This window comes from Biomphalaria glabrata, chromosome 4 (assembly GCF_947242115.1).
Source record: "Biomphalaria glabrata chromosome 4, xgBioGlab47.1, whole genome shotgun sequence".
NCBI classification, from domain to species: domain Eukaryota; kingdom Metazoa; phylum Mollusca; class Gastropoda; family Planorbidae; genus Biomphalaria; species Biomphalaria glabrata.
In genome coordinates, this window is record NC_074714.1 from 41,775,585 (window position 1) to 41,798,121 (window position 22,537).

The window sequence follows — 22,537 nt, forward strand, 5'->3', positions numbered from 1 at the left end:
TGTTGTTTTTTCGGATGCTGATACTTGAGTTCTTGTAGGCCTAATCTATAATCACAGGGGGCTTCACACGCAGAGATGCTATCGCCCCTCCCGACCCCACCAAATCGGCTAACATACTATAATAGAAAAGGGGGGGGCGAAATAATCTAAAAAATTAGATTGAAATATAAATAATTAGTATATATTATTAATTAACATAAGTAATAAATTCGTATACAAATTGTGTGAATTCTATACTAAAATTCGTCCGTCCCCACTTCTGTGGGGGGGGGGGGGGGGTCGGTCGAGTGGGTGATCGCCCCCCCCCCTCCGATCCGCCAGTGGTCGTAGGGGAAGGTGAGGCTAGTTATCACAATTTTCAATATTTTGGGTTTTTCACCCATTTAGAATTAATTTATTTTTACCAAACTTCACTTTCTAAGTTAATTTCATATTTTATGTGAAACGCTTGCCTCCCGTGCCCATATCGGATATACATATAGAATACTATAGATCTAGATCTAGGACTAGATGATACTAGATCATAGATGATTAGATGTGTTGACAGAAAAGCCAAAGGCAGTTAGATTACTTAGATATAGAATCTAGATTCTAGACTACATCTACATCATCTACAATAGATAATAATCTAGATTCTATTTTCCCCCCTTTAAGTAGTTTTAGATCTAGACCTATATCCGGTATCAGTGTTTACAATATCATGGGCTCAGCTGTGTTCGTGATAAAATGTTGCTACGTTGTCGTTGGCACATGTAAAGCAGCGCGTGTGTTGTGTACCAGCTCTCAATTCATAGAGAGCCAATAGAGGTGTAGATCATGATCTATATAATTGATATACATCTAGATCTATATCAATAATTAATATTCTAGACTCTAGTCCTGGCATAGACTCTAGATCTAGACTAGATTATGATAGATAATAGATCTAGTCAATCTAATCACTAATCTAGATCTAGATTTCTAGATCTAAAATTCTAAATACTAAGTCTAGATAGAGTCTAGCTAGTATTTATGGTGTGTTCTGTGTATAACTAGACTAGTCACTAGTCTAGTGTAACTTAACTTAAGCTTTAAGTTTATTGCCTTTATTTTATTGCTTTTACTTTTATTATAGTTTTTTAGACTTTAGGGTTAGATCTATTCTACATCTAGATCGAATCAAGATCTACAATACAACTAGTAGTAGAGTTTTAGTCTATAGTTTACTTTACAGATCTAGGTCTACAAAATAACTCTACTCTAGAGATCTAATCTATCTATATTCTATATTCCTATATCATTATCTAAACTAAATTATAATGATCTAGTATATATATATTGTTAAAATTATTATATAGACTATAGACATACTGTCACATAGCAGTGGCGTATCTAGCCTTGTGCGGGTGGTTCAGGGCATCTAACTGAGCATAACATAAACTACTGTATTTTATTACGAAACTTATTTATTTTGCCTCTGTGTTAATTTTATGGGCGTTGCTCAAGATTGATAAGTCAGGCTGGCGCTCATAGTGCTAGCTCAGGCGGAGAAATAGTCTTCTCTGGTTAAAATGGTTGATGGCAGGGATCAGAGGGTCGTAAAGGTAAAAATCTGATAATGAAAAGAATCTTGGATTATATTCCTTTTCTCCTTTTCTTATATTCCTTTTTTCTCAAAGCAGAATCTGGCCCTCAATGGGCATCACAAACGAGTTGAAGAAGTATTGTAAAGTAGGCTGATTATTATAATTTTGGATTCTTGGCCTCTGAATTAACTGAAGTAAACGACGGGTAAGTCTACCTTCAAAAACAATTATAAAATCTTCAATTCGAGACTGCACACTTAAATGGAAAACATTAAAAATATCAATAACTACTAGTTGGAAGGGCAACGCTGAAGCCATTATTATTATTATTATTCAAAGATGTATTGGCCACAATAAATAGAAGCCAAGCGAAAAAGGTGAAGATTTTGTTCAAACACATAAGAACGAGCTACGGATTGAGATTTATTTTTCCTTGGACGTGATTGTTCAAGAAATAATCACCCAATATGATTATATCATGATGTGGTAGGTAAATATGAATTTTTTCGCTATCCCAACTATTGAATCCTCAGATTGAAATCAATCTCGATGGTGCTCATAGCAACATTGACAACAAAAAATTCGGCTGGAGCGAAAGAGGCGTCAACAGTTTGGCGCCATTTTTTCAGAAACCTTTGAACTTCTCAAACAAGGACTTGTTTGAAATCTTGAGGTTAACAAAAATATAATAATATATATCAGCTAGAATGCCATCGGTGATTCATTTCTAAATATTCATGATGCATATTGAATGCCAAATTCTGCTTTGAGAGAAAAAGAATGATGTCCAAGATTCTCTTCTGCTAGCATTATCAGATTTTAGTGTGGCTATATGCGAGCAAAAACTTTTCAGACTTAAGTTGATCAAGAATTTATACCAATCAAAGATGCGTTTCACTATCAATGCGTCTTTATTTTGATGGTTATTACAGAAATACTGTGGTAATACTGTGTGCAATCCATTTTTCGAATTTTAACACATACAGACATTCATCCATGACAAAATCATTGGCTGTAAAACTAAAGCTGTCATGTTTCTTAGACAAAGCAACATTTTCTCAGATCACTGCTATAAAACAATCATCATCTTTCCTTTGCGTTCCTCGTGGAACATAGGGTCTCAGTAAAAACATGCCACTCTCCAAGGTCTCTTGCTAGTTTTTTAATGGTTTCCTAGCTCTTTCCTGTCCTCTTGGCTTTATCTTGTACACTGTGGCTATGTTCTTTTTGGGGGTTCCACTCAGCTCTAAGGCCTGTCTAGCTTTGTTGTTTGTTTCTAAGGTATAAAACAATGCAATGACAAGAACACCCTTCTGCAGATTGAAAAAAAAAAAATTTCATGTTTTATGAAATTACTCTAGTAACAATTATGAAAGAAACTAAAAAAAATATTATTAAAAACAATGACCCAGTCTCAGACTGACATAAAATGCTATTTAAACAAAAAGTTATGGAATTTTGGTATTGATGTATTGAAACTCAAATAACAAAGCATTTTATAGAATTTTATTTACACCAATATCTAGAATTTGTATCCTCTGTCTGGTATCCCTCAACCAAACACTCTAGGACAGAAGATTACAAAATAAAGTAGCCGTAATGCTTGAAACTTTATCTATAACTTGTTTTAAAGTTTGTTGAATTGTTATTACACCAAATATCTAACTCCATTCTTGTCTTACACCATTTTCTGTCCATTCCTTTGTTCAGATTTATCTCCTTTTTTTAAATGAGGGAGTGATATTACCTTCTCTCCAGTCCCTTGGTACTCTTAACTTGATTAAGTAAAGCCTAAAACGAGTAATTTGGAACACTGGGGCTAGCTCATTGCTTGAATGTCGTCAGGTTCAGATGCTTAATTTGTTTTTTGTTTCCTTGTACTACTCCTTACAGGAAAGCCTTGACTGTAGTCTTAAGTCCTTGCGAGCTTGAAAACTTTTCACCCATATTGTACAGAAAAAAACATAATCTAAGAAATACTCTGAACAATAGACACAAGTTTAAAAAGACATATGTATGTATATATGTCTATTGTACAGTTTTAATTAAGCTAATAATTAAAGCATAATAAATAAAACAAAAAAAAGTTTTAAAACTTCCCCTTTATGAAGTCTGTCAAACTGTTATGTTCCCATAATCCCTTGCTTTAGTTTTTGAAGCATTAATGGATTCATTTTAATGTACATTAACAAAAGTTTTCATTCTTACATTCTAAATTACCACAGTTTTGTGAATAGTACAGAGTTATATTTTTATTTAAGTCACCAGTTTAAAAAGTTGTTTTTTATTCTGTCATGAATTCATCAATATGGGCTACAATATATTTACGTATTCAAACCAATAAAAAATTATTTAACACAGCTATAAAGTGTCACTGGGGACATTAATATGCACATATATATATTTAAACTTAATCAATATCTTGCTTAAAAATTGAGAGTTTCACTTTAAATTGTAGTTAAATGATTATCACGACTATGAAGTATTGAAAAGATAGAGATTCACTACAGAACAGCAATGATAAATATCATTTGTTAAATATCTTTGTTTATAATTTTCCGAAATTTATAGTTCTCCTATTATTAGTAAATTATGAACCTGAAAATCTAATCTGTTTTTTTTTATAAATCTACCAAGATTTTAATGTAATGTAAACTTGCATAGTTTTAAAAAATAGAATTGTTCAATTGTTTGTTTGATGTCACCAATGTGAGTATTTCATGGAACATTAGACTTTTTTTTTTTAAACTTTTGTGTTAGTTAGTGGGAAATGTTCATTTCAAAGAGAAAAAAACTACTTGATACCTTGATACTCTATTTATTGGAACTGATTACCTGGCTATTAAATACATGTTTTATGTATTGAATCACTCTACTTGTTAGAACTGATTACCTGGCTATTAAATAATTGTTTCATGCATTGAATTACTCTACTTGCTGGAACTGATTACATGACTATTAAAGACATGTGTAATGCATTGAATCACTCTACTTTTTGAAACTGATGTGCTAGTCTATTGTTTACTAACTTATTCAAGTTCTACTTTTTTTTTTATTACCAGCGTTTCAGTGCTCTCTTTTAAACTTTCATCCCATTCAAGCGAGGACCAAAATTTGCTCACAGCGACAATCCTGCTTAATGTGAAACTTCTGTTTACACAGTTTTGTTTTCTTTTGTATGCACATTCTACTAAATAGCGATATAAAAGAGATTGCTTAAAAAGGGGAACAAAAGTACATGCTTCATTAAAAATCTTCTGTGGACCAGCATAATAATAGGAATTATAACAAGCACTTACTGTCTTTATACAAATTTAATTTTCAATCTAAATAGATTTTTGAGAATTTCAGCTCTGCTAAAATAATTGATACATTATACTTTTATTACTTATAAAGATTGGAATTCTAGCATAAAATGAATGTGTTTAGTCAATTTTCAGTACCTTGCATATTAAGCCTAGTTGTTTTTTGTTGTTTTTTTTCCCACTCAGTAAAACAAATATTTTCAAAGACTTTCCAGAACACTTTTATTTCATTTTGTTTTTATTGAAGCAGTAAACATGAAGTTTTAGGATGTTACTAAAAGGATTTTTTATACAAACATATTTTGATTACTGTATTACATTTATCAAGATGTAATTTAAAAAAAAAGACTTTATTTCAGGAAAAAGTAGCACCAGATTTATGCTAATCTTTTCAAAACTTATTTAGATTAGGTTATATTTTTACTTCTACCATATGATCTATATGTCTGTTATGTTCTCAAAGAGCTATGTTATGTTTGTTAGTGACACTTTGTAAATTTAATCACTATTATGATTGCACATTTTTTTTTTCACTTCAGTTGCTTAAAAATGGCTTCTTTAGTTTAGTAAAGTAAGTTAAGTAAAAAAGAAAATTCTGTTAACAAATTATTTTTTTTCTAAACAAGGCACCCAAGGATTATATAATCAACTTATAATAACTAAAAAGTGACACTAAAGACATTATTACAAATGTTAGTTACACATTATGGGAGACGTAGCCCTGGAAGGCCTCAGACAACGATCTAGGCCATTGAAACAATCTGATATGGTTCCACGGATAATGGCGGTCTCAGAAAACGAAGACCATGGCATTAGAGATGCCGAGGTGTTTGAGTTGAAGGATAGAGGCCAAACATCTGACATGGCAGGGTCAGCCCCAGTGGAAAGCCACTACAGTCCGGTACAAGCACCAATAGCTGAGACCAACTTAGATGTTGAGGATGATCTTTCTTGTGATGATTCTCGGCAGTTGTTGTCACCTGACCAAAACTCTGATGATGCATCAGTCATTGATGATGAAGTAAGTACTAGCTATAATATCTCTTTCTAAAGTAAAGTTTTCATCTTCAATAGCTGTATGGCAGTTTTTTAACTATTAAAAATGGAGATGTTTGCTTTAGAGAGCTAGGTCCCTGTAGCTATACTTTGTTGCAGTTATACTTTTTACAAAGCTTATATCAACTCACTGTCTGTTTGTCTGGTAAAAAGGTTTCGTACGTGTTATTTCTCCCACACCCAATCTCGGATCAAGCTGAAAATTTCGCACAATTATTTCTTTTACCCAACAACACAAGAATTAATTTTAAAAATTACCCATAAGTTAATTTACTAATAATGATTAATTCTTTTGTTTGGTATCTTGAACAAGGGAAAGGAGCTTTAGTTGACTGAAGCGATGGTTTAAGCTGAGTTAGTCCCCTTTATAAGGTCGCCGCTCTAAATTATATAACAATATATAACTATAAAATCTTCTTTAGTCATAAGAACATTACTAGCAGAGTGGTTAGCACGTCTGCTAGAGGATGTGTGAGTGACGAGTTTTTTTATGCTTTTAAAAATCAATTATGGTAAAATCCACCCAGAACTCCCTTTGTTTCTTTCCTCCCCCCCCCCCCTCCATTTTTCTCAACTGGTCCGTATAATAGATAGGATTGTATATGGCTCCTTTTGTCTCGAAAGGCAATGGATGCGCCCAAGTGAGTCACTGGTTTTGGCTTAATCTTGAGACGGGGCAGAATCTGGTGTGGCTAATCAAGCCAATTCTAGAACGGCAGACTTTGCCACAATTCGTACATTTGTATGCCTCTGATTTAGTGCTAGCAGACAGGGCAGCTTTCTTTTTTTCCCTCTTGATTAAAGCCGCTTCAATTCTTTTGTTCTCAGCAAGGGTTGTCCCAGCACGCACAGTCTGTCTCCATGCACTCCGGTCTTTGGCTATGTTTTCCCACATACTTTCACTGATGCCTGAGGCTCTCATGTCTCGCTTGCAGACATCTCTATATGTTAGTCTTGGGCGGCCCTTGGGTCTGACTCCTTCCACAAGCTCAGCATATAAGATATCTTTCGGGATTCTACCATCTGGCATGCGGGTGACATGTCCGAGCCAGCGTAATCTCCTTTGTGTCAGGAGAGCATACATGCTGTTCATATTGGCCAGTCTCAAAACTTCCTGATTGGAGACATGGTCCCTCCAAGAGATGCCCATTATGCGTCTCAGTGTAGTGTATTGAGAAAGCTAAAAGCATGATATAGCACTTAACATAAACAATTGGTAAAAATATTATTAATTCACAAATTTATTGTTGTTGGTCTAGATCTATTACTAATTTAATTACATGGCTGATCCAAACTAATTAATACAATTATACTTTGTGTAAGCTTTGTTGTGTTTTTTAAAGTATTTTTTAGTTTTTTTCTTGTTATGGTAGTGCTATTCGTTCTGAGACTAATTTGCCTTTTTAAATATTTAAGAAAAAATTTATTGAGTTTCTATCTTTTACTTTCCCCGAACTGTGTTTGTTTTATAACTAATCATTTTAATATCTTAAAATTAAAAATATAATTAGCATAATAAAAATCTGTAGTGAAAAAATTCTCTGAAATACTCAATCAAATCCTAGAAGTGTTATTTATTGGCTTCAAATTTATTTATGTTATTTTTATTAAAGTCTATGGAGGGCCTCTACAAGAGAGTTGTCCTCCACAATAGATATTTTTATAAATATTCTTTCATAACTTGAATTTGGAAAATTGGGGTCAAATTTGTTTGTGACATATATTTTTATATATGTTTTATTTATACTTCAGCAACATGACCAATTTTATTATTCTATTTCCAATTGCAGTTTTTCCACATTTACATATATAAAAGGTTTTTATCACTTTTTGTTTTTTACTTGAAGCACCAAAATGCACCTATTCTGAATAATATGCATAAAAAAAATATTGTGACAATAACATCCTGTAAGTTAAGGTAGAGAAAACAAAATGTAATGAATAATTTATGAACAACAGTTGCCTACTTATCCAAACAATGGAAACAGTTATTAGTCATCCTCCTTGCTGGAGAATTAATTAGCCTTGCCAATTATGAAGTAGCAGAGTCACAGCACGGTTCATGTAGCTTTTTTTTTTTTTGTGGAAATCACCCAACAATGTATGGCCATGGGCATGGCAGATCTAGAGGAACAATTATAACTTGACTCTTATGATGAGGAACTGCCTGAATGTCATCTGTAGACCCAGAGCTTTTGACAGGGTATAGCACGCCACCATGGCACACAGGCGTCACTCTGTCAGTAGGTCTTCCAGAGGTAGGTCTGCATCCAATTCCAGAAAACATGTGTCCCAAAATGGGTCGCAGTCCCGAAGCAGGTCAGAATCTCCAAAGCCTCAGAAAAAAAGAAAGAAAGATCAGGTGATGTGTGCCTTTTGAGCATATTTAGAACATTGTTTAAGCAGCTTTTCCTCTGGTGTCGATTCATTTGAGTTGACAGGTCATGGTGCTGTGCCCACAGACTTAATTAAAAGTTTAAACAAAGCATTTTTGAAAGATTTCATGCATATTTTTCTGACTATGATGTGATCATAAGGCTATTAAACCGAAAGGAATGTACTGTAAGATATTAATTTATGACTGAAACCAGGTCTGTAGATTTTGTTTGAGTAAAAATAAAGATAGATTCCAAATTTGAGTTGTTGGCTTCATTGTAGCCACAGGCCCCCTTTACAGTAATAGAACTCAATAGCAAGAGCATTACTACAAAGACAATGTCCAGAATGTAAACACTTTGACCTTTCCATTAGAAAAAGATCCAGAGGAAAAGCAAACTGTTTAAAAAAATATTTAAAAAATTGTTTTGTTTATACTGACAGGGAGAGGTCTACAATATCAACTCACTCTTGCAGTCTTTGCCTGGTGAGGAGTCATCCATAAGTATCGTGTCCCAGGTGACCTTACCGTTCATCATTGCAGGTTTCGGTATGGTGGGCGCTGGCATGGTTTTAGACATTGTCCAGGTAATCCTACTTTCTAAGCTTGATTTTTATTTTGTATTTTATCTTTGCTTATTGGTTTTGATGGTCTTTAAATCTCTTCTTCATAATTGCAGAGTTAGTTGTTTAATATATAAAAGCCCATGAATAAATTGTAATTGGGGTGTTTTTAAAATTATCTTATTAACTTTTATAGGCCTCTCTGTTTTGCATTTCTTAAGAAGTCTTATGCATGGTTTTATTCATTTGAATTGTTAGTTGTAGAAAAATATAATAAGGGTTTGATTGTATTCAATATTTTTGTTCTGTGTTGGGTGAGAACTATAGATACTAGATCTTAAAGTTTCCCTTTGACACCTAGTGGTCTAGCTGTGCAGATGTAAATGTCACCTTTTTCTGTTGCATTTGACACAGGTGTTTGTCAGTTAGACTATCTTGTATTAGACATGGGGGTTTGTTAGACTATTTAGCATTCAGACTATCTTGCATTAGATATAGGTGTTTGTCAGTTAGACTATCTTGCATTAGATATAGGTGTTTGTCAGCTAGACTATCTTGCATTAGACAATGAAAACCATGTTTGCTACTGAGTAGTGTGTATGTCTGTGTTTTTCAATTTGGCCTACTGTGCAATGAATCCTTACAATGGTTCAGTAGCTCCATGGAGAAATTAGACATGCTTCATTAATTGATTCACTCTTGATCTTCCTATTATGCGTTTCCTTCTGATTTCAATCTAATCATGTTAGATGTCATGACCTGTGATGTGGCAACAAGCTATTGGTCTCCACTGCCCACAGGTTGCGATGTTGCTGGTCGGTGTTGAGGCCTGCTATAACGATTAATCTCAATCTATGAGAATTTTTTCATGATAAAATAAACTTTAAAAAAATAGATTGTCACCGCGTTATTTTGGATATGATAAATGTCACTGTGGTTATGTTTGATGCTGTGCTACTATTGTCGGTTTATCAATGTAGGCGTGGTGGTGACATTGGGTTCAGGTTATAAATCACAGAATAATGAAATGACGCTGGATATAGCAGACACAAATAAGTTTAATATAACATCACATGGTGAATACGATATACAATTCGACCCAGGAATGGTCAGTATTAATCCAACAGAAATATCACCAATATAACAACTTAGTAACTATTCTATAACCAACTACTTTAAACATCTAACTCTACTGCTTTTTGTATATTAAGTGACTCTATCAAGTGCTTGCTACAAGATCTCTATGTTGACTGACTGCCTTTAACTCTCTGGTTCACCTAAGGTCAAAAGTGTTCACCCTAGGGCAACATGAGTTGTGAATAAGATTCACAATATTGATTTAACATTTACAATATAGAATTAGGGTTTCTACTCTATGGCACCAACTTTGAGGTGGTGACATAGATTAATTAACCCATTTTCCAGAACAATAAATTTATATTTAGCCTGCTAGTGTCTTAAGCTGGTGAAGTTTATTTTTACTAGTGTCTGTTCTCATGACTTTTAATGGTTCTGTATGACCAATGCAATATCTTTTCATTCCTGGTTGTATGTTTGAGCTGGCTGGACTCAGGATGGTCTCTAATTCACCCAAAAGTAAAAAATCCACATTTCATAAACATTTAAGTGCTGTACCACTCAGGCACCACATTTCATAAAGATTTTGAATAATCTTCATTAATAACAAAAAATGTTTATATACATCAGTCTTATAGGTCTAGAATAAAAGCACTTGAGTAAAAATTTGTTCATATTTATTCTTTATGTTGTACCTGAAACAACAAAAACATTCAGAAACCATTTAATTATAAATTGGGGTTTGTGTACTGAATGACGTTAATTGTTGGCTGTTTAACAATGGGGCTTGAGTTTGTATTTTGATGTGGACCAGGAGTTTTTAATTGAGATCTGACTCTAGCTGACATATGTTAGCTGAGCACATTAAAGTAGCACAGAAACCTTCTTCCAGATACCCCACCCCCGGCAAATGTCCACAAAAAAAAGATTGGAACAGAGTGCATTGAGAACAGGAACTATACAAAAGCAATTTTGAAAAAAAAAATGTCTGTTAACATTGTTGTCCATCTCTCCACAGCATTGGACAGTGTTCACACAAGTAAAAGAGATCTTTATTTTGGTACCAGCATTGCTGGGTCTCAAAGGTAATCTGGAGATGACGCTTGCTTCTCGACTATCAACGCAAGCTAATTTAGGTCACATGGATTCCAGGAAGGAACTGCTGAAGATGGTTGGTGGCAACTTGTCTCTCATTCAAGCAAGTAAATTTTATGTTTTGTTTTAGAGAAAACTTCTCAGATAAGTTTTATTCTAGAGTATCTTTTTAGATACGTTTTATGATCATAAATACAAGCTAGAGTATTTCAGATGAATGGGTTAGATATAGCTGTGCAAAACTCTAAATTGTGCATTACCCAGTGAATTAGGAAAATGTATGTTTAATGATTTCTCACTTACAATACAACATGTGTTCATTGATTCCTTCACCTGTTATATTGCAAACACAAAATCAATACAACATACCTACGTAATTATGAGAAAAAAATTATTATGAAGGGTATATAATGTGGTAGCGGAGTAGGAAATAAACTGATAAACCAAGTCATACAGTAGGAAGCCTTGAATCTATTCAATTAAATTGCCTGTTGACCACTAAAAAAAAAAATGTAGTTGAATGGTGGATGTGTTGGTCATACAGAATGCTTAATAAGCATCGGTCAATTAAAAAAAAAGATTAAATCAATGTTATCTGCCTTAAATTAAGGATCAGATTGGAAAATATTTTTTTTATTTCATTAATATGTCCAATGATCGTATAATTTTCAAGCGCTTCAGCAGTGCCTCATAGATTGCTAGGTCTCAAAGGGAAATTTGCTTAATTTTTACATGCTCCATTTAAGTTAGTCAGCAAATTGTTAATGTTAATGCAGTTAGAGGTTCAGTTTGTTTCTGTTTAAAATGTTACTAATTTGAATGTGTCAGCTTCATAGTGGCTGAACAATATAAATCTTTAATATTAAAGTAAATTATTAGTAAAGTATTAAAATAATATCCTGTAGGTATGATCTTATCTTTTTGTTGCAAATGTTTTCTTTATCCAGGCTCAGGCTATAGTTGTGGGCTTTTTGTCCTCTTTAACTGCCATGGTTCTTGGCTGGATACCCAAAGGAGATTTCAACATCCAGCATGGGCTCCTCCTGTGTGCCAGCAGTGTTTTCACTGCAGCGTTAGCTAGTTTAATATTAGGTAAGTCAGACTAGCAGGTCAGCATTAAGCTTGCTTGTATAAATTGATTTTTTGTTTGTTTCTACCTATTTGTTTGTTTGTTGTTTTTTTTAATGATGCATTATTTAATTTCAAATGGAATGTTGTTGTTTTTTTCAGGTTCTATAATGGTTCTAGTTGTTTTACTGTCTCGCTACTTCAAAATAAATCCTGATAATGTTGCTACACCCATAGCTGCCAGCTTAGGTGATCTTGTTACACTATCAATATTAGCCTGGGTAGGGAATCTTTTATATGAAGCAATAGGTAGGTCATTTAGTTTTAGATACGTTTTTTGAAAAGACTTCATTTACTTCTACTAGAATATCTATGAAGGTGCAGAGAATTTTCTTTTCAAAATAAAGTATTATGCATCAAATGTAAATGACATAAGAAGTAGCCATTGTTTACTAATAATTTGTATCCTTACTTTTGCTTTGCTAAGTGGGACTTTTTGTAGCTTATTGTTCCTATTCTTTTTTAATTGTAAAAAAAAATGTGTCACCTCCTTTAGTCACTCATATTTGTTTCAGTACTATGTAATACTAGTTTTATACCCACTAAAAATTGAAATTGATTGCAGATTCTAATGTAGCATAACAAAAATAGATTTAATGTTTGTATAGTTTGACTCAGTCGTATAGTTTGACATGGCCTAGATAGACAAGAAGTGCCATAAACCAGTTGACACTATCATGATTCAACCACAAGACAGTTCTTGGCTTGCATCTAATAAAAAGTGGGGGAAAAAGATTATTTAAAGATTTGCTTTCATTTAGTAACTGTTTTTTGTGTATATGTCTTCCCCAGGCCAACAAGTTTGGTTAGCACCAACCATTATTGTAGTATTTGCACTTCTGCTGCCACTGTGGGTTGTAATCTGTATACGAAATAAATATACAAATGATGTTATATATTCAGGGTGGGTTCCTGTCTTGAGTGCAATGATGATATCAAGGTAACTATATCAAGTAGTATTTCAGATTATTGATATATTGCATTTGAAGCTGTATACATATACAAACCAGTATAATTGTTTTTTTCAACTACTATATAAAATAAATTGTCAAAACTTACTGCATTGAACCTATTGCTCACTAATGAATTAAATCACTTCCACTTTATAACATTCTAGGATAGATTCAATCCTTTACTTTCTTCTATATCTCCTGTTTCTCAAAGCTTTCCTCTTTCTTAATCTTCTATGGAGAAACTAGGCATTTGCTTTTATAAGCAAAGCTAAGCTCCACCTTAATCTCCCATAGCTGACTGAGCTATATCCCATTTAAATATATATATGGTTGTATAAAACAAGTCAAAACTATCCCATAACTGCATTATTAACAAATTCGACTGTATAATGATTCTTGGCTCAAAATTTGCATTTAACATCGACAAAACAATAATTACACTTTTCTCTACAGCAACCATCAGCATTCTAATTAACATTGCCATCACCTGCTGGTATGGTAATACTTCACTGGCACAAAGACATAGACTAATTAGAAAAGCATCGTATATCACTCGAACAAAGTTACCATCTATGGAATAGCTTTTTCATGACAGATGCCTTTCCAAAACAATCATGATTCTTAAAGACTAGCTGTACCCAATTAAACCACTGTTACATCAGATCTGAAAGAAGTGATCGTCTCCTTTCCATTAGGGCTAAAACAGAAAGATTTTAAAACTCCTTTATCCCACTTTCGATCAGTCTTTCAAGGTCATCATAAAGAAGTACATAGAAGTCTAATTCATATAGCGCTGGTTGTGAGTGTGTATGTATTTCGTGTGTGAATGTTGTTCATATTTGCATCTATATTGTTATTGTACAGTAGTTACGCTCAAAGCAGGACGTTTTGGCGCGAGCCGTTTTGGCGACGGGACGTTTTGGCGCGAAATACATTATGTACGTTTATTGTATTATTTCTTTTAAAAGAATTATTCATATCTATGTTTTGCATGAGTGTTTGTGTTAAGACATATTTTTCACGTACTAAATGTAAATGTGTGTTTGTTTTTCACATCATTTTCTTTAATAAACATTTTGGCTTGTGTATGTGTGCTTATTAAGAGGCACACTTTTATTTTCAAAAAAGTTTTTAAAGATATTACTTTAAAATTAAAAACAAAAATTGCGTGGGAGAGGGGAGGGATGGGGGAAAGAGTATATACAAGGAGTGAAATGTGAGCAGAAGAGAGGGGGCGGGATAGGTGTCACATGTAATGACCATTCCCAAGGAGATGATCGCCAGACTCATGACGCCAACGACCAGTGCTCGGTGCTGGTCTTGTCTTCATTTGTTTAACTCTACCTGCGTCAATGCGAGATGTGTCACCCAAATCACCCCTACCCAATGTCTCAAAATATATCTTTTCATGTTAGAGTTTGTACTGACCACATTCCGTGTCTTGATCTTTACTATGTGTGGAGTTATTGTCGTCATTCACCGTAATAGAGCTTTAGATGTTAACATGGTTTTTGTTATATTAAAGTGTGACACTTAGCTAGTTCGTATATTACACTAATGTCAAAGAAAAAAAAATCTTTTGGAAAGAAATCCAAAAATGTCATCTAGTGCGATAACAGAATCAAATATAGCATGTCATTACCATTCAGGAATCTGACTTATTATAGGCCTATGTTCATGAAATAAGCAAAACCTTTATAATTAAAACGAAACAATTCGCTGAACGGTGTTAGAATTCATACTATACATACAATATTATGGTACAGTGAAATAAACATTGTTATAAAAGCAACGTGATTATTAAATTATCGTCAAATGATATCTCGCGCCAAAACGTCCCGTCGCCAAAACGGCTCGCGCCAAAATGTCCTGTAGCCAAAACGTCCCGTAGCCAAAACGGCGGCGCCAAAACGTCACGTACTGAGTTACGCTGAGATGTTCAATTGTAGACAAACGGAATTTCAATTCGATTGGACATATAAAAATTATCTTCTCTTTTTTTTTCCATTAGAATGTTACATATTGGTAGATAGAAATTATTTGTTATAACTTCCTTTTTTTTTTCTGTTAGGAAAATAACTAGTTGAAGTTACAAGTTTTTATTATTGTTTTTGATATTTTCCTAAGTTGCTGCTTTCCATTTTTTTTTTCAGTCTAGGTGGCTTGATTCTAGATTTTACTGTGGCTAACTATGATGGTATTGCTGTCTTTCAGCCTGTAATTAACGGTGAGTTCATATTACCTGTGATGTCTCGTGATCCCTTATTGGAATTGCAGGTCAAATAATTTGTTTTAACTGTTTCATTAAGAGGATAAAATCCTGTAAAATTTTAGATTCTCTCTTTACTTGCCTTGTCTTTTTTTTACTTTTAAATTATTTTAATGTAAATTTTCTTGGGGAAAAATGTGCTTGTTCTTTGTTTCCAACAGGATGGCATTTATTTAATTCTTTTTTTTATTAGTCACTTACCCTAGTTGTTTACAAGTTTTATTGAGTTAATATGCATGTGCATACTTGATATTTGTTATTTTTTATTTTTACCAATTTTAAAACATAAAATTATATATTTTTTTGTTTTAATGAATGTGAATATAAATCTGTAATCGTATTTGCAGTTATCGTTTTTGACTTATTAATGTGAGGGATCTACAAACCAACAAGGCAAACAGAATAGCTATTTTTTTTCCTTTAGGATCCTAAAAAGTCTTTCTAAAGATTAAAGCATTAAATAATATCTATGATATTCCAAAACAAAAAAAAAAACAACTGTGTCAAGTTATTTATGTTTAAAAAAAATTCATTCCCTTGGTGCTGAAGTAATGTTCAATGCTATTTTTTCTATAATTTCATTGTGATGGAATCCTTTTTAAAGTTAAGAGTAAAGCAAATCTTTATTGTCTCATTTTGTTTTGTAATAAAAATGTCATTCAATTTACTATTAACCTTTTCATTTGTGATGTTTTGTTTTTCTTTGTCAACTAGGTGTTGGTGGGAACTTAGCTGCTGTCCATGCCAGTAGAATCAGTACTTCACTTCACCAAAAAGGTAGACCAGGGGGTCCTGTTAGAGATGCTCACCTTAAAGGATGCCTTAATATTTTCAAAGTCTTTTTTGGATCAGGCAAGTGAATATGATTTCATTTCTAGTGTTAATTTTTCATCTTAATTAAAATATATCTTCATTAAAATACATGATGACAAAAAAAAGGTGTGAGATCTATGACCCATAAAAGTTCTCTATTTAATTTCATAAAACAGAGAACTTTTGTTTAATAAGTTTACTCATTATTGTTCATGATTAATCTCGAAATTCTAAATACCAATCTGAGTATAACTTTAATTGTAAAGTAAATCTACAAATGATTCAAAGTTGATATCCCCTTCTTCTAGACCACAACAGAATTACATTAACGCTTAAAATTATAACATTGGGAATGATACACATGGTTTAAAACTAACATGACACCCATCAACATCATCTTGATAATATTGTTATTGTCATTATTCAACTGTATTCAACTGTACTGAGCCATACTCAACTGTACTGAACTCTCAACTGTATCGAGCCATAATCAACTCTACAGACTAGTAATTCTCTCTCTGGTTTACATAAGGTCCCAAAAAGTATCTGGAATATCTCAGAAATATACAAAACTTGTCAAGAGTACATTCTAAAGAGCATATCTTGAACCATTCATACGCCATATTATTTACACACATACATCCTAGAAACATGATGGCCTCAGTAACATCAGCCAACGGGTTCACGCACAGTGACCTCAACCTGTGCAGCTAGATCATTGACAACACTATGTTGTTCAACCTTTTTTTGTGTGTGCAGAATAATTGCTCTTAATCTATTTCACATTAGCAAATACTTGAACAAAAAATAAAACACTCCCTGATTCTTAATGAAACTGTTCTGACCTCTTTTTGCAAGCTGTTTCCTTAACTTGACCAACAAACAGAATGAGTTCTTGTTGTGGCTTACTACATCTTGCACAGTTTTCTAATTTGCTTATTAGACATGAAGATGAAATTAAATGGCTCCTTTAGTCTTTAGAGACAGTGGATGTGCCACGGTGAAACACTTGTGGATTGCTTCAAGAGAGATTTTTTTAGGATTCTCCTTAGAATTTGATTAGAGAAATATTTTAACCTTCAATAATATTGGGACTAAAATGCTAGACTCACTGGACTTATCACTTATATGTGGTGTCTCCACACCTCACATTCAGATGCTATCTTTGGTAACCAGACCATCAATTCTTATGGTTTCTATGGTCATATTTTCTGTTAAACACTTCTGGAATTATATGAAGAATGGTCTAAGTCTCAGGTTTATGTATCACAGTATTGTAACTTTCACACTTTGTATCTACTCACAGTATTTCCAAGTTCTCCTTCTTGTCTAAGTTGTACATCTGTACCTTGACTAACTCCTTTTTGATCTATCCTGGTATCTTGTTATCAGCTATATTCTGAAGCAGTTACTATCTACTATTTACTCTCTCTCCTAGGAATGAACCTAAAAGATGCAAATAAAGACAAATGTTATGTTAGAGAAGAGTTCTGGGATTTTTAAAAACAATGTATGTAAAAGAAAAGAAAAGAAAAGATTCTATTTGTATTGTTTACATTACATTGGTTTTCTTCTGTCTATCCAGGTGTCCACTCCAAAGCTGCCAGAGTTTTAACCCTACTGGTTATTCCTGGCCATCTACTGTTTTCATTCACCATATTCTACCTACGAGCAGGTCACACATCTAGTTCATTGTTGTTCCAGTGTTTTTATTTGTCGGCTGCCTTATTGCAAGTAAGTCTTTTTGTTATGTCTGTTGTTGCTCATTTTACAATAGCTTTTTTTTTGCTTCTAAGTATTTGCTTTACTCATTAAGCCTTTAACCTTTAGAATTCGGCGACCCAATTTATAAGTCTGTGCATAAAAAATCCACCTTACCTTAGACTGACAGACTGTAATTTAAAATGCAAAAAAAAAAACGTTTTGTGGGAACAATTAAATGAATGCTGTATATTTTCAAATAATTAATTGATTTAAAAAATGAAAAGACACGCTGTTGATACAGGTAATCCTAATGCAAAAAAAAAAAAATTCACATTGCATGAAGCAGTGAACTATATTCTCAATGATTCTGAGGATGATATACTAAATCTAGAAAAAGATTAAAATGTTAATGAAGTGGAAATTGATGATCATTTTGATCTAAAATCTAGATGAAATCAGTTGTGAAAGTTGCCCTCAAATTTATCTAGATAAAATTTGATTCATCCTCAAATGTCTCAAACAGCCACTGGAATAATATGTTTAGTTTGTGCTTATATGGGTGGTTTGAAGACTTAGATTACAATAGCAGGTCTTAAAAAAAAATAATTAAACTAGATTTAAATATTGGTGGTAACCATGACAAATTGACCTGTCTAAAAGAAAAGTCTATATGCTGTGAAAACTTGCATACCAAAAAAGAATATTGGAAATAAAGATATTAATATATTTTCTTTTAAATTAAATATGGTAGTTTATTGTTTCAACACAGTAATCATGTTTTTGTGTATGTTTGTGTTAAATAGGGACTTATGGGCAGGTAACAGAGGGTCCAAAGGGCAATGTGTAAATTCTTGCAGAGCAGAAAAGGTCCAGCTCATCATCACTATAAATTAACATTGTTTGTAGCCAAATGGTTTATGCCACTCTGCCACACATCCTGCATTGTTGTAACTGGTTTCATCTTTAAATGGCTAGACACCTAATGATGTAACTGGTTTAATCTTTACGTAGCTAGACACTTAATGCTGACATGTCACAATAAACCAAGACAAACTTGTCCATTTTTTAATGCACAAAATAAGTTTATGATACTGAGATTGTTCATAGTAAAATGTTGTCTGTTATACTGATAGACGTTGCATTTTTGTAATACTCATTGAAATAGGATTAGGGCTTTGCAGTAGATCAGATAAAAAGTCTTTTATTTTTGTGCATTATGAATTTACCAGATTTTTTTATTTTGAAGTGTTTCAATTTCTGTTTTCTACCTTGCATTGATTATAGCTCAAATATTGAAACTATCATGTTGTATTCACCCACAGGTGGTGCTGCTGATCTACATAGCCACGTGGTTAGTTCCCTTGATCTGGGTGAAAGGTTCAGATCCAGATAATGTTGCCATCCCTTATTTGACCGCCATTGGTGACCTTCTGGGGACAGCATTCCTGGCTGTTGCTTTTCACTTTTTGTTCTTGCTAGGAGACAGAGATGCTGATGTTTCAGAATAACACTTTAACTATCGTACCACAAACAACAATTGTTTTCAAATGTACAAATGTAAGACATTTTCATCAAATGGTTAGGCAGTTAAAGAGTTAATATGAACTCATGAATTGGAAATGGCTCATGTTATTTGGCCAGTAAAACAAGGATTGGAAAGATTTATCTTTTTAAAATGTAGTTCTCCTAACTTGAAATCTGTGATAAACATTACTGTAGTTACACATAGACTAGTGTTGAAATAATGTGTTAGTCTCATTGTTGAGCTTGCATTCATGTTACAGTATAGACATTTCTGAGTCTAATAACACTTGTTATACAAAGAATTATGTTTATACTGAGTGTTTACAGTGTGGTACATATAAATGCATTGTGATGCAGTAATCATTTTAACTTTATGTTGAGCCATGTTTGTGTGTTTATATGCATAAAGTATAATGTAATTATGATTATTCCATTATAAGATGGAATTGTATTTTACTACTATTCCATATATTTAGAACCCATTATTTATTAGGGCTTTTTCTATTCCTTTAAAAATTCAATGTTTTAAGGGGTTTTTGTCATTACATTAAATAAATTAATCTAAATAAGAATTTTTTGTAGTCTTGAAGTTTCCCAATATCAAATACCAACTATGATGTATAATGGGATTGCCATATGTTTAAATGCCATCATTGATAGATTAACTGTTGGTACTGATTGAGGTAATTAATAAATAGCCATGTTGATCATGCTGCTGGAAAGCACAGCGCTGGTACAGAATGACTGGTTAAATATTTTAAACAAATGAGTGGCCAGTTTAGAATTAAAGAAAAACAGTCCTATAAAAGTTAATTTATTTTAATGCTCCTAGTATTGTATGTATGAGAACATGCTAAAACTTTCCTACTGATGCAGATTCCACTTAGCCAAGGCAATCTGCATCCATTCTGTCTATCAGCACTTTGAAAACAAAAAGTCTTCTTTATTAAATTCAGCATTTTTGTGTGTGGAAACATTTTGGCCACTTTTCTGTATAGATCAAGATGTTATTTAAAAAGTAACTAAACAAGTAATTGATTTACTTTTGTTTCTATTATATTTTATTAATTTATTGATGTATCTACAGAACTGCATTTATAAATTTCGTGTTATGTAACATTCTGATAAATGAACGAGGGTTTAAATCACTTTTGATCACTCTTAATTAAATTGGCAAAGGGTGTGTGTGTGTGTGAATTAAAACAGTGGGCAGATGGGAAGTGTAGTACCCAATAATTCATATGAATCATTTATTTCATGAAAGTATTTCTTAGCAGAAACTTACATTATGTGCAATTGTTATAACTATAACCACATGTATCATAACTTGTATTTATTTAAACATTAATCTTATCAAAGTGTCTACTGATTTGATCTCAAGAAATGGTACAGTCAGCAAATGTAAACTAGAAACAAATATTGTCTGATGTGATTTTGTTCAGTTTTTGGTTGATTAAATGTGTCCTGGACATTGATTCAAGATGATAATTAATACTAATAATAATGGCAATGTCTTGGATTTTGAAGATTATGGATGAATGCAGTGTTTGACATGGCTATGCATATACACAGTTGCAACCTGCATAATTTTCATGTGCACTATTTGTCATTAAGTATGACTCAACTTCAAGCTAATCCAGAGTGCCCCAAAAATCCAATTTTGAAGACTTCAGTATAGTTTAAATCAACCACTATTAATTATTCAAAGAATTGTTACAAAGACTTCCCTATGAAAAGCCTTTACTGTCTTCAAATCCAATCAATTAATTGTATACATTTTATTTTGCTCTTTATTTTACTTTTTTTCAATCTACAAATATTATTGCTTAAGCTGTGGTATCTGGGTATACTTATTTGAAAACAAACTTGATTATAAAAATTCATTAGCACTATCTTCTTAAATCTAGGATGCATTTGGATTGAGCCTTGCATGTATAGATCAATGATGTGGTCTTCATTGGTTTGAATTATGAAAAATGAACTTAACAAAAACTCATTCTAAATTTAGCCAAAGATTATAAATGATAAAATTGTGAAGCTAAGAATTTAAATATTTTTTTTTAAGTTGCTGTTACAATTAACACAGTGCATTGAAATCTGGCAATGATTTTTAACTTTAGGTGTGGGGGAAAAAATGAATTTTATATACAAATGTGCCAATGGATTCTTGTATTTTTACTTTGTTTCTAATGTTATTCCCAGTATTCAGTGATGATTGATGTATCATGTATGTAGAACTGCTTGTGTAATGTTCCTTCAGTAAAGTAGTCAATGTTAATCACATTAAAGCTAAGTGTTCAGACTGACTCAGTGCAGAGGGTTTATAATTGTGGAGCTCATTGAGTCACAAGAGGTGACTCTTCCCTCCCGTCACCTAAATTGCAAACATTTGTACTGGCTTTTAAAAAAAATGTTTGTTCTTTAAAGTTTTTTTGTAAACTAATGGATTAAAAAATCATGGATGGGTGCAATTCTCTTGAAACTTTGGAATTTGTTTTTTTTTCTGTGGGAGGTTGAAGAGCAACTATATTTATGTTTATGCAAAGAACAGAAGTAGGTAAGATGTATTACATGCAACCCTTTCTTTGCCATGGCCTAAAAAAATGTCAGGGTTTTAGCTTCTATAAAACATTTATCCATGTTATAACCTCTAATTGTATGTATCCACAATGAACTCAATTTGTAAGTAAAACCTTAAACTTTGTTGAAACTTGAAACCACTGGTTGCCTGAATCCACAGTAAATTCTGCCATTGGGTAATTCATTTAGCTTTTTTGTAACCACTTATAACATGAATCCCCAGTGAACTCTGCTACTTTGTACATTTTGTGAACATGGTTTTGTTTTTCAACTGAAACATCTCTAGGTGGACATTAAACTGAACTGAACATTTTCAACTTTTAAACATTTCTTTTTTCTCTTTTTTTTTCTATTGTTCTAAGTTCTATTTTAGTTTTATTTTTAACTTTCTAGGTTGGGGATTGTTTATTGGTTTTCTTTTGTTTTTTTAAACTTCTTTTGCCTTACTCTTGTTTGTCACTGTGCGTCACCAAATTTAGTAATGCCGTTTCGTTGTTTTTTTTCTTTTAGGTGGGTTTTGGGGGAGGG

At 32.8% G+C, this 22,537-nt stretch overlaps 1 protein-coding gene across 5 annotated transcripts; it reads left to right on the top strand.

The window, feature by feature from the left end:
• Positions 1-601: 601 nt before the first annotated feature.
• Positions 602-22,334, top strand: LOC106052496 (solute carrier family 41 member 1-like). 5 transcript variants are annotated; one of them, XM_056026642.1, is made up of 11 exons: positions 602-807; positions 5,497-5,891; positions 8,747-8,890; positions 10,962-11,141; positions 11,986-12,130; positions 12,269-12,415; positions 12,959-13,106; positions 15,273-15,346; positions 16,103-16,240; positions 17,787-17,935; positions 19,228-22,334. In XM_056026642.1, exons 2-11 carry the CDS (start codon positions 5,577-5,579, stop codon positions 19,411-19,413), a joined length of 1,626 nt encoding a protein of 541 aa, XP_055882617.1. In that variant the 5' UTR covers positions 602-807; positions 5,497-5,576; the 3' UTR covers positions 19,414-22,334. The 5 variants fall into 5 exon arrangements, with proteins under 5 accessions (XP_055882617.1, XP_055882618.1, XP_055882619.1 ...); XM_056026643.1 differs by lacking the exon at positions 602-807 and adding an exon at positions 877-1,014; XM_056026644.1 differs by lacking the exon at positions 602-807 and adding an exon at positions 3,391-3,579.
• Positions 22,335-22,537: the final 203 nt, after the last annotated feature.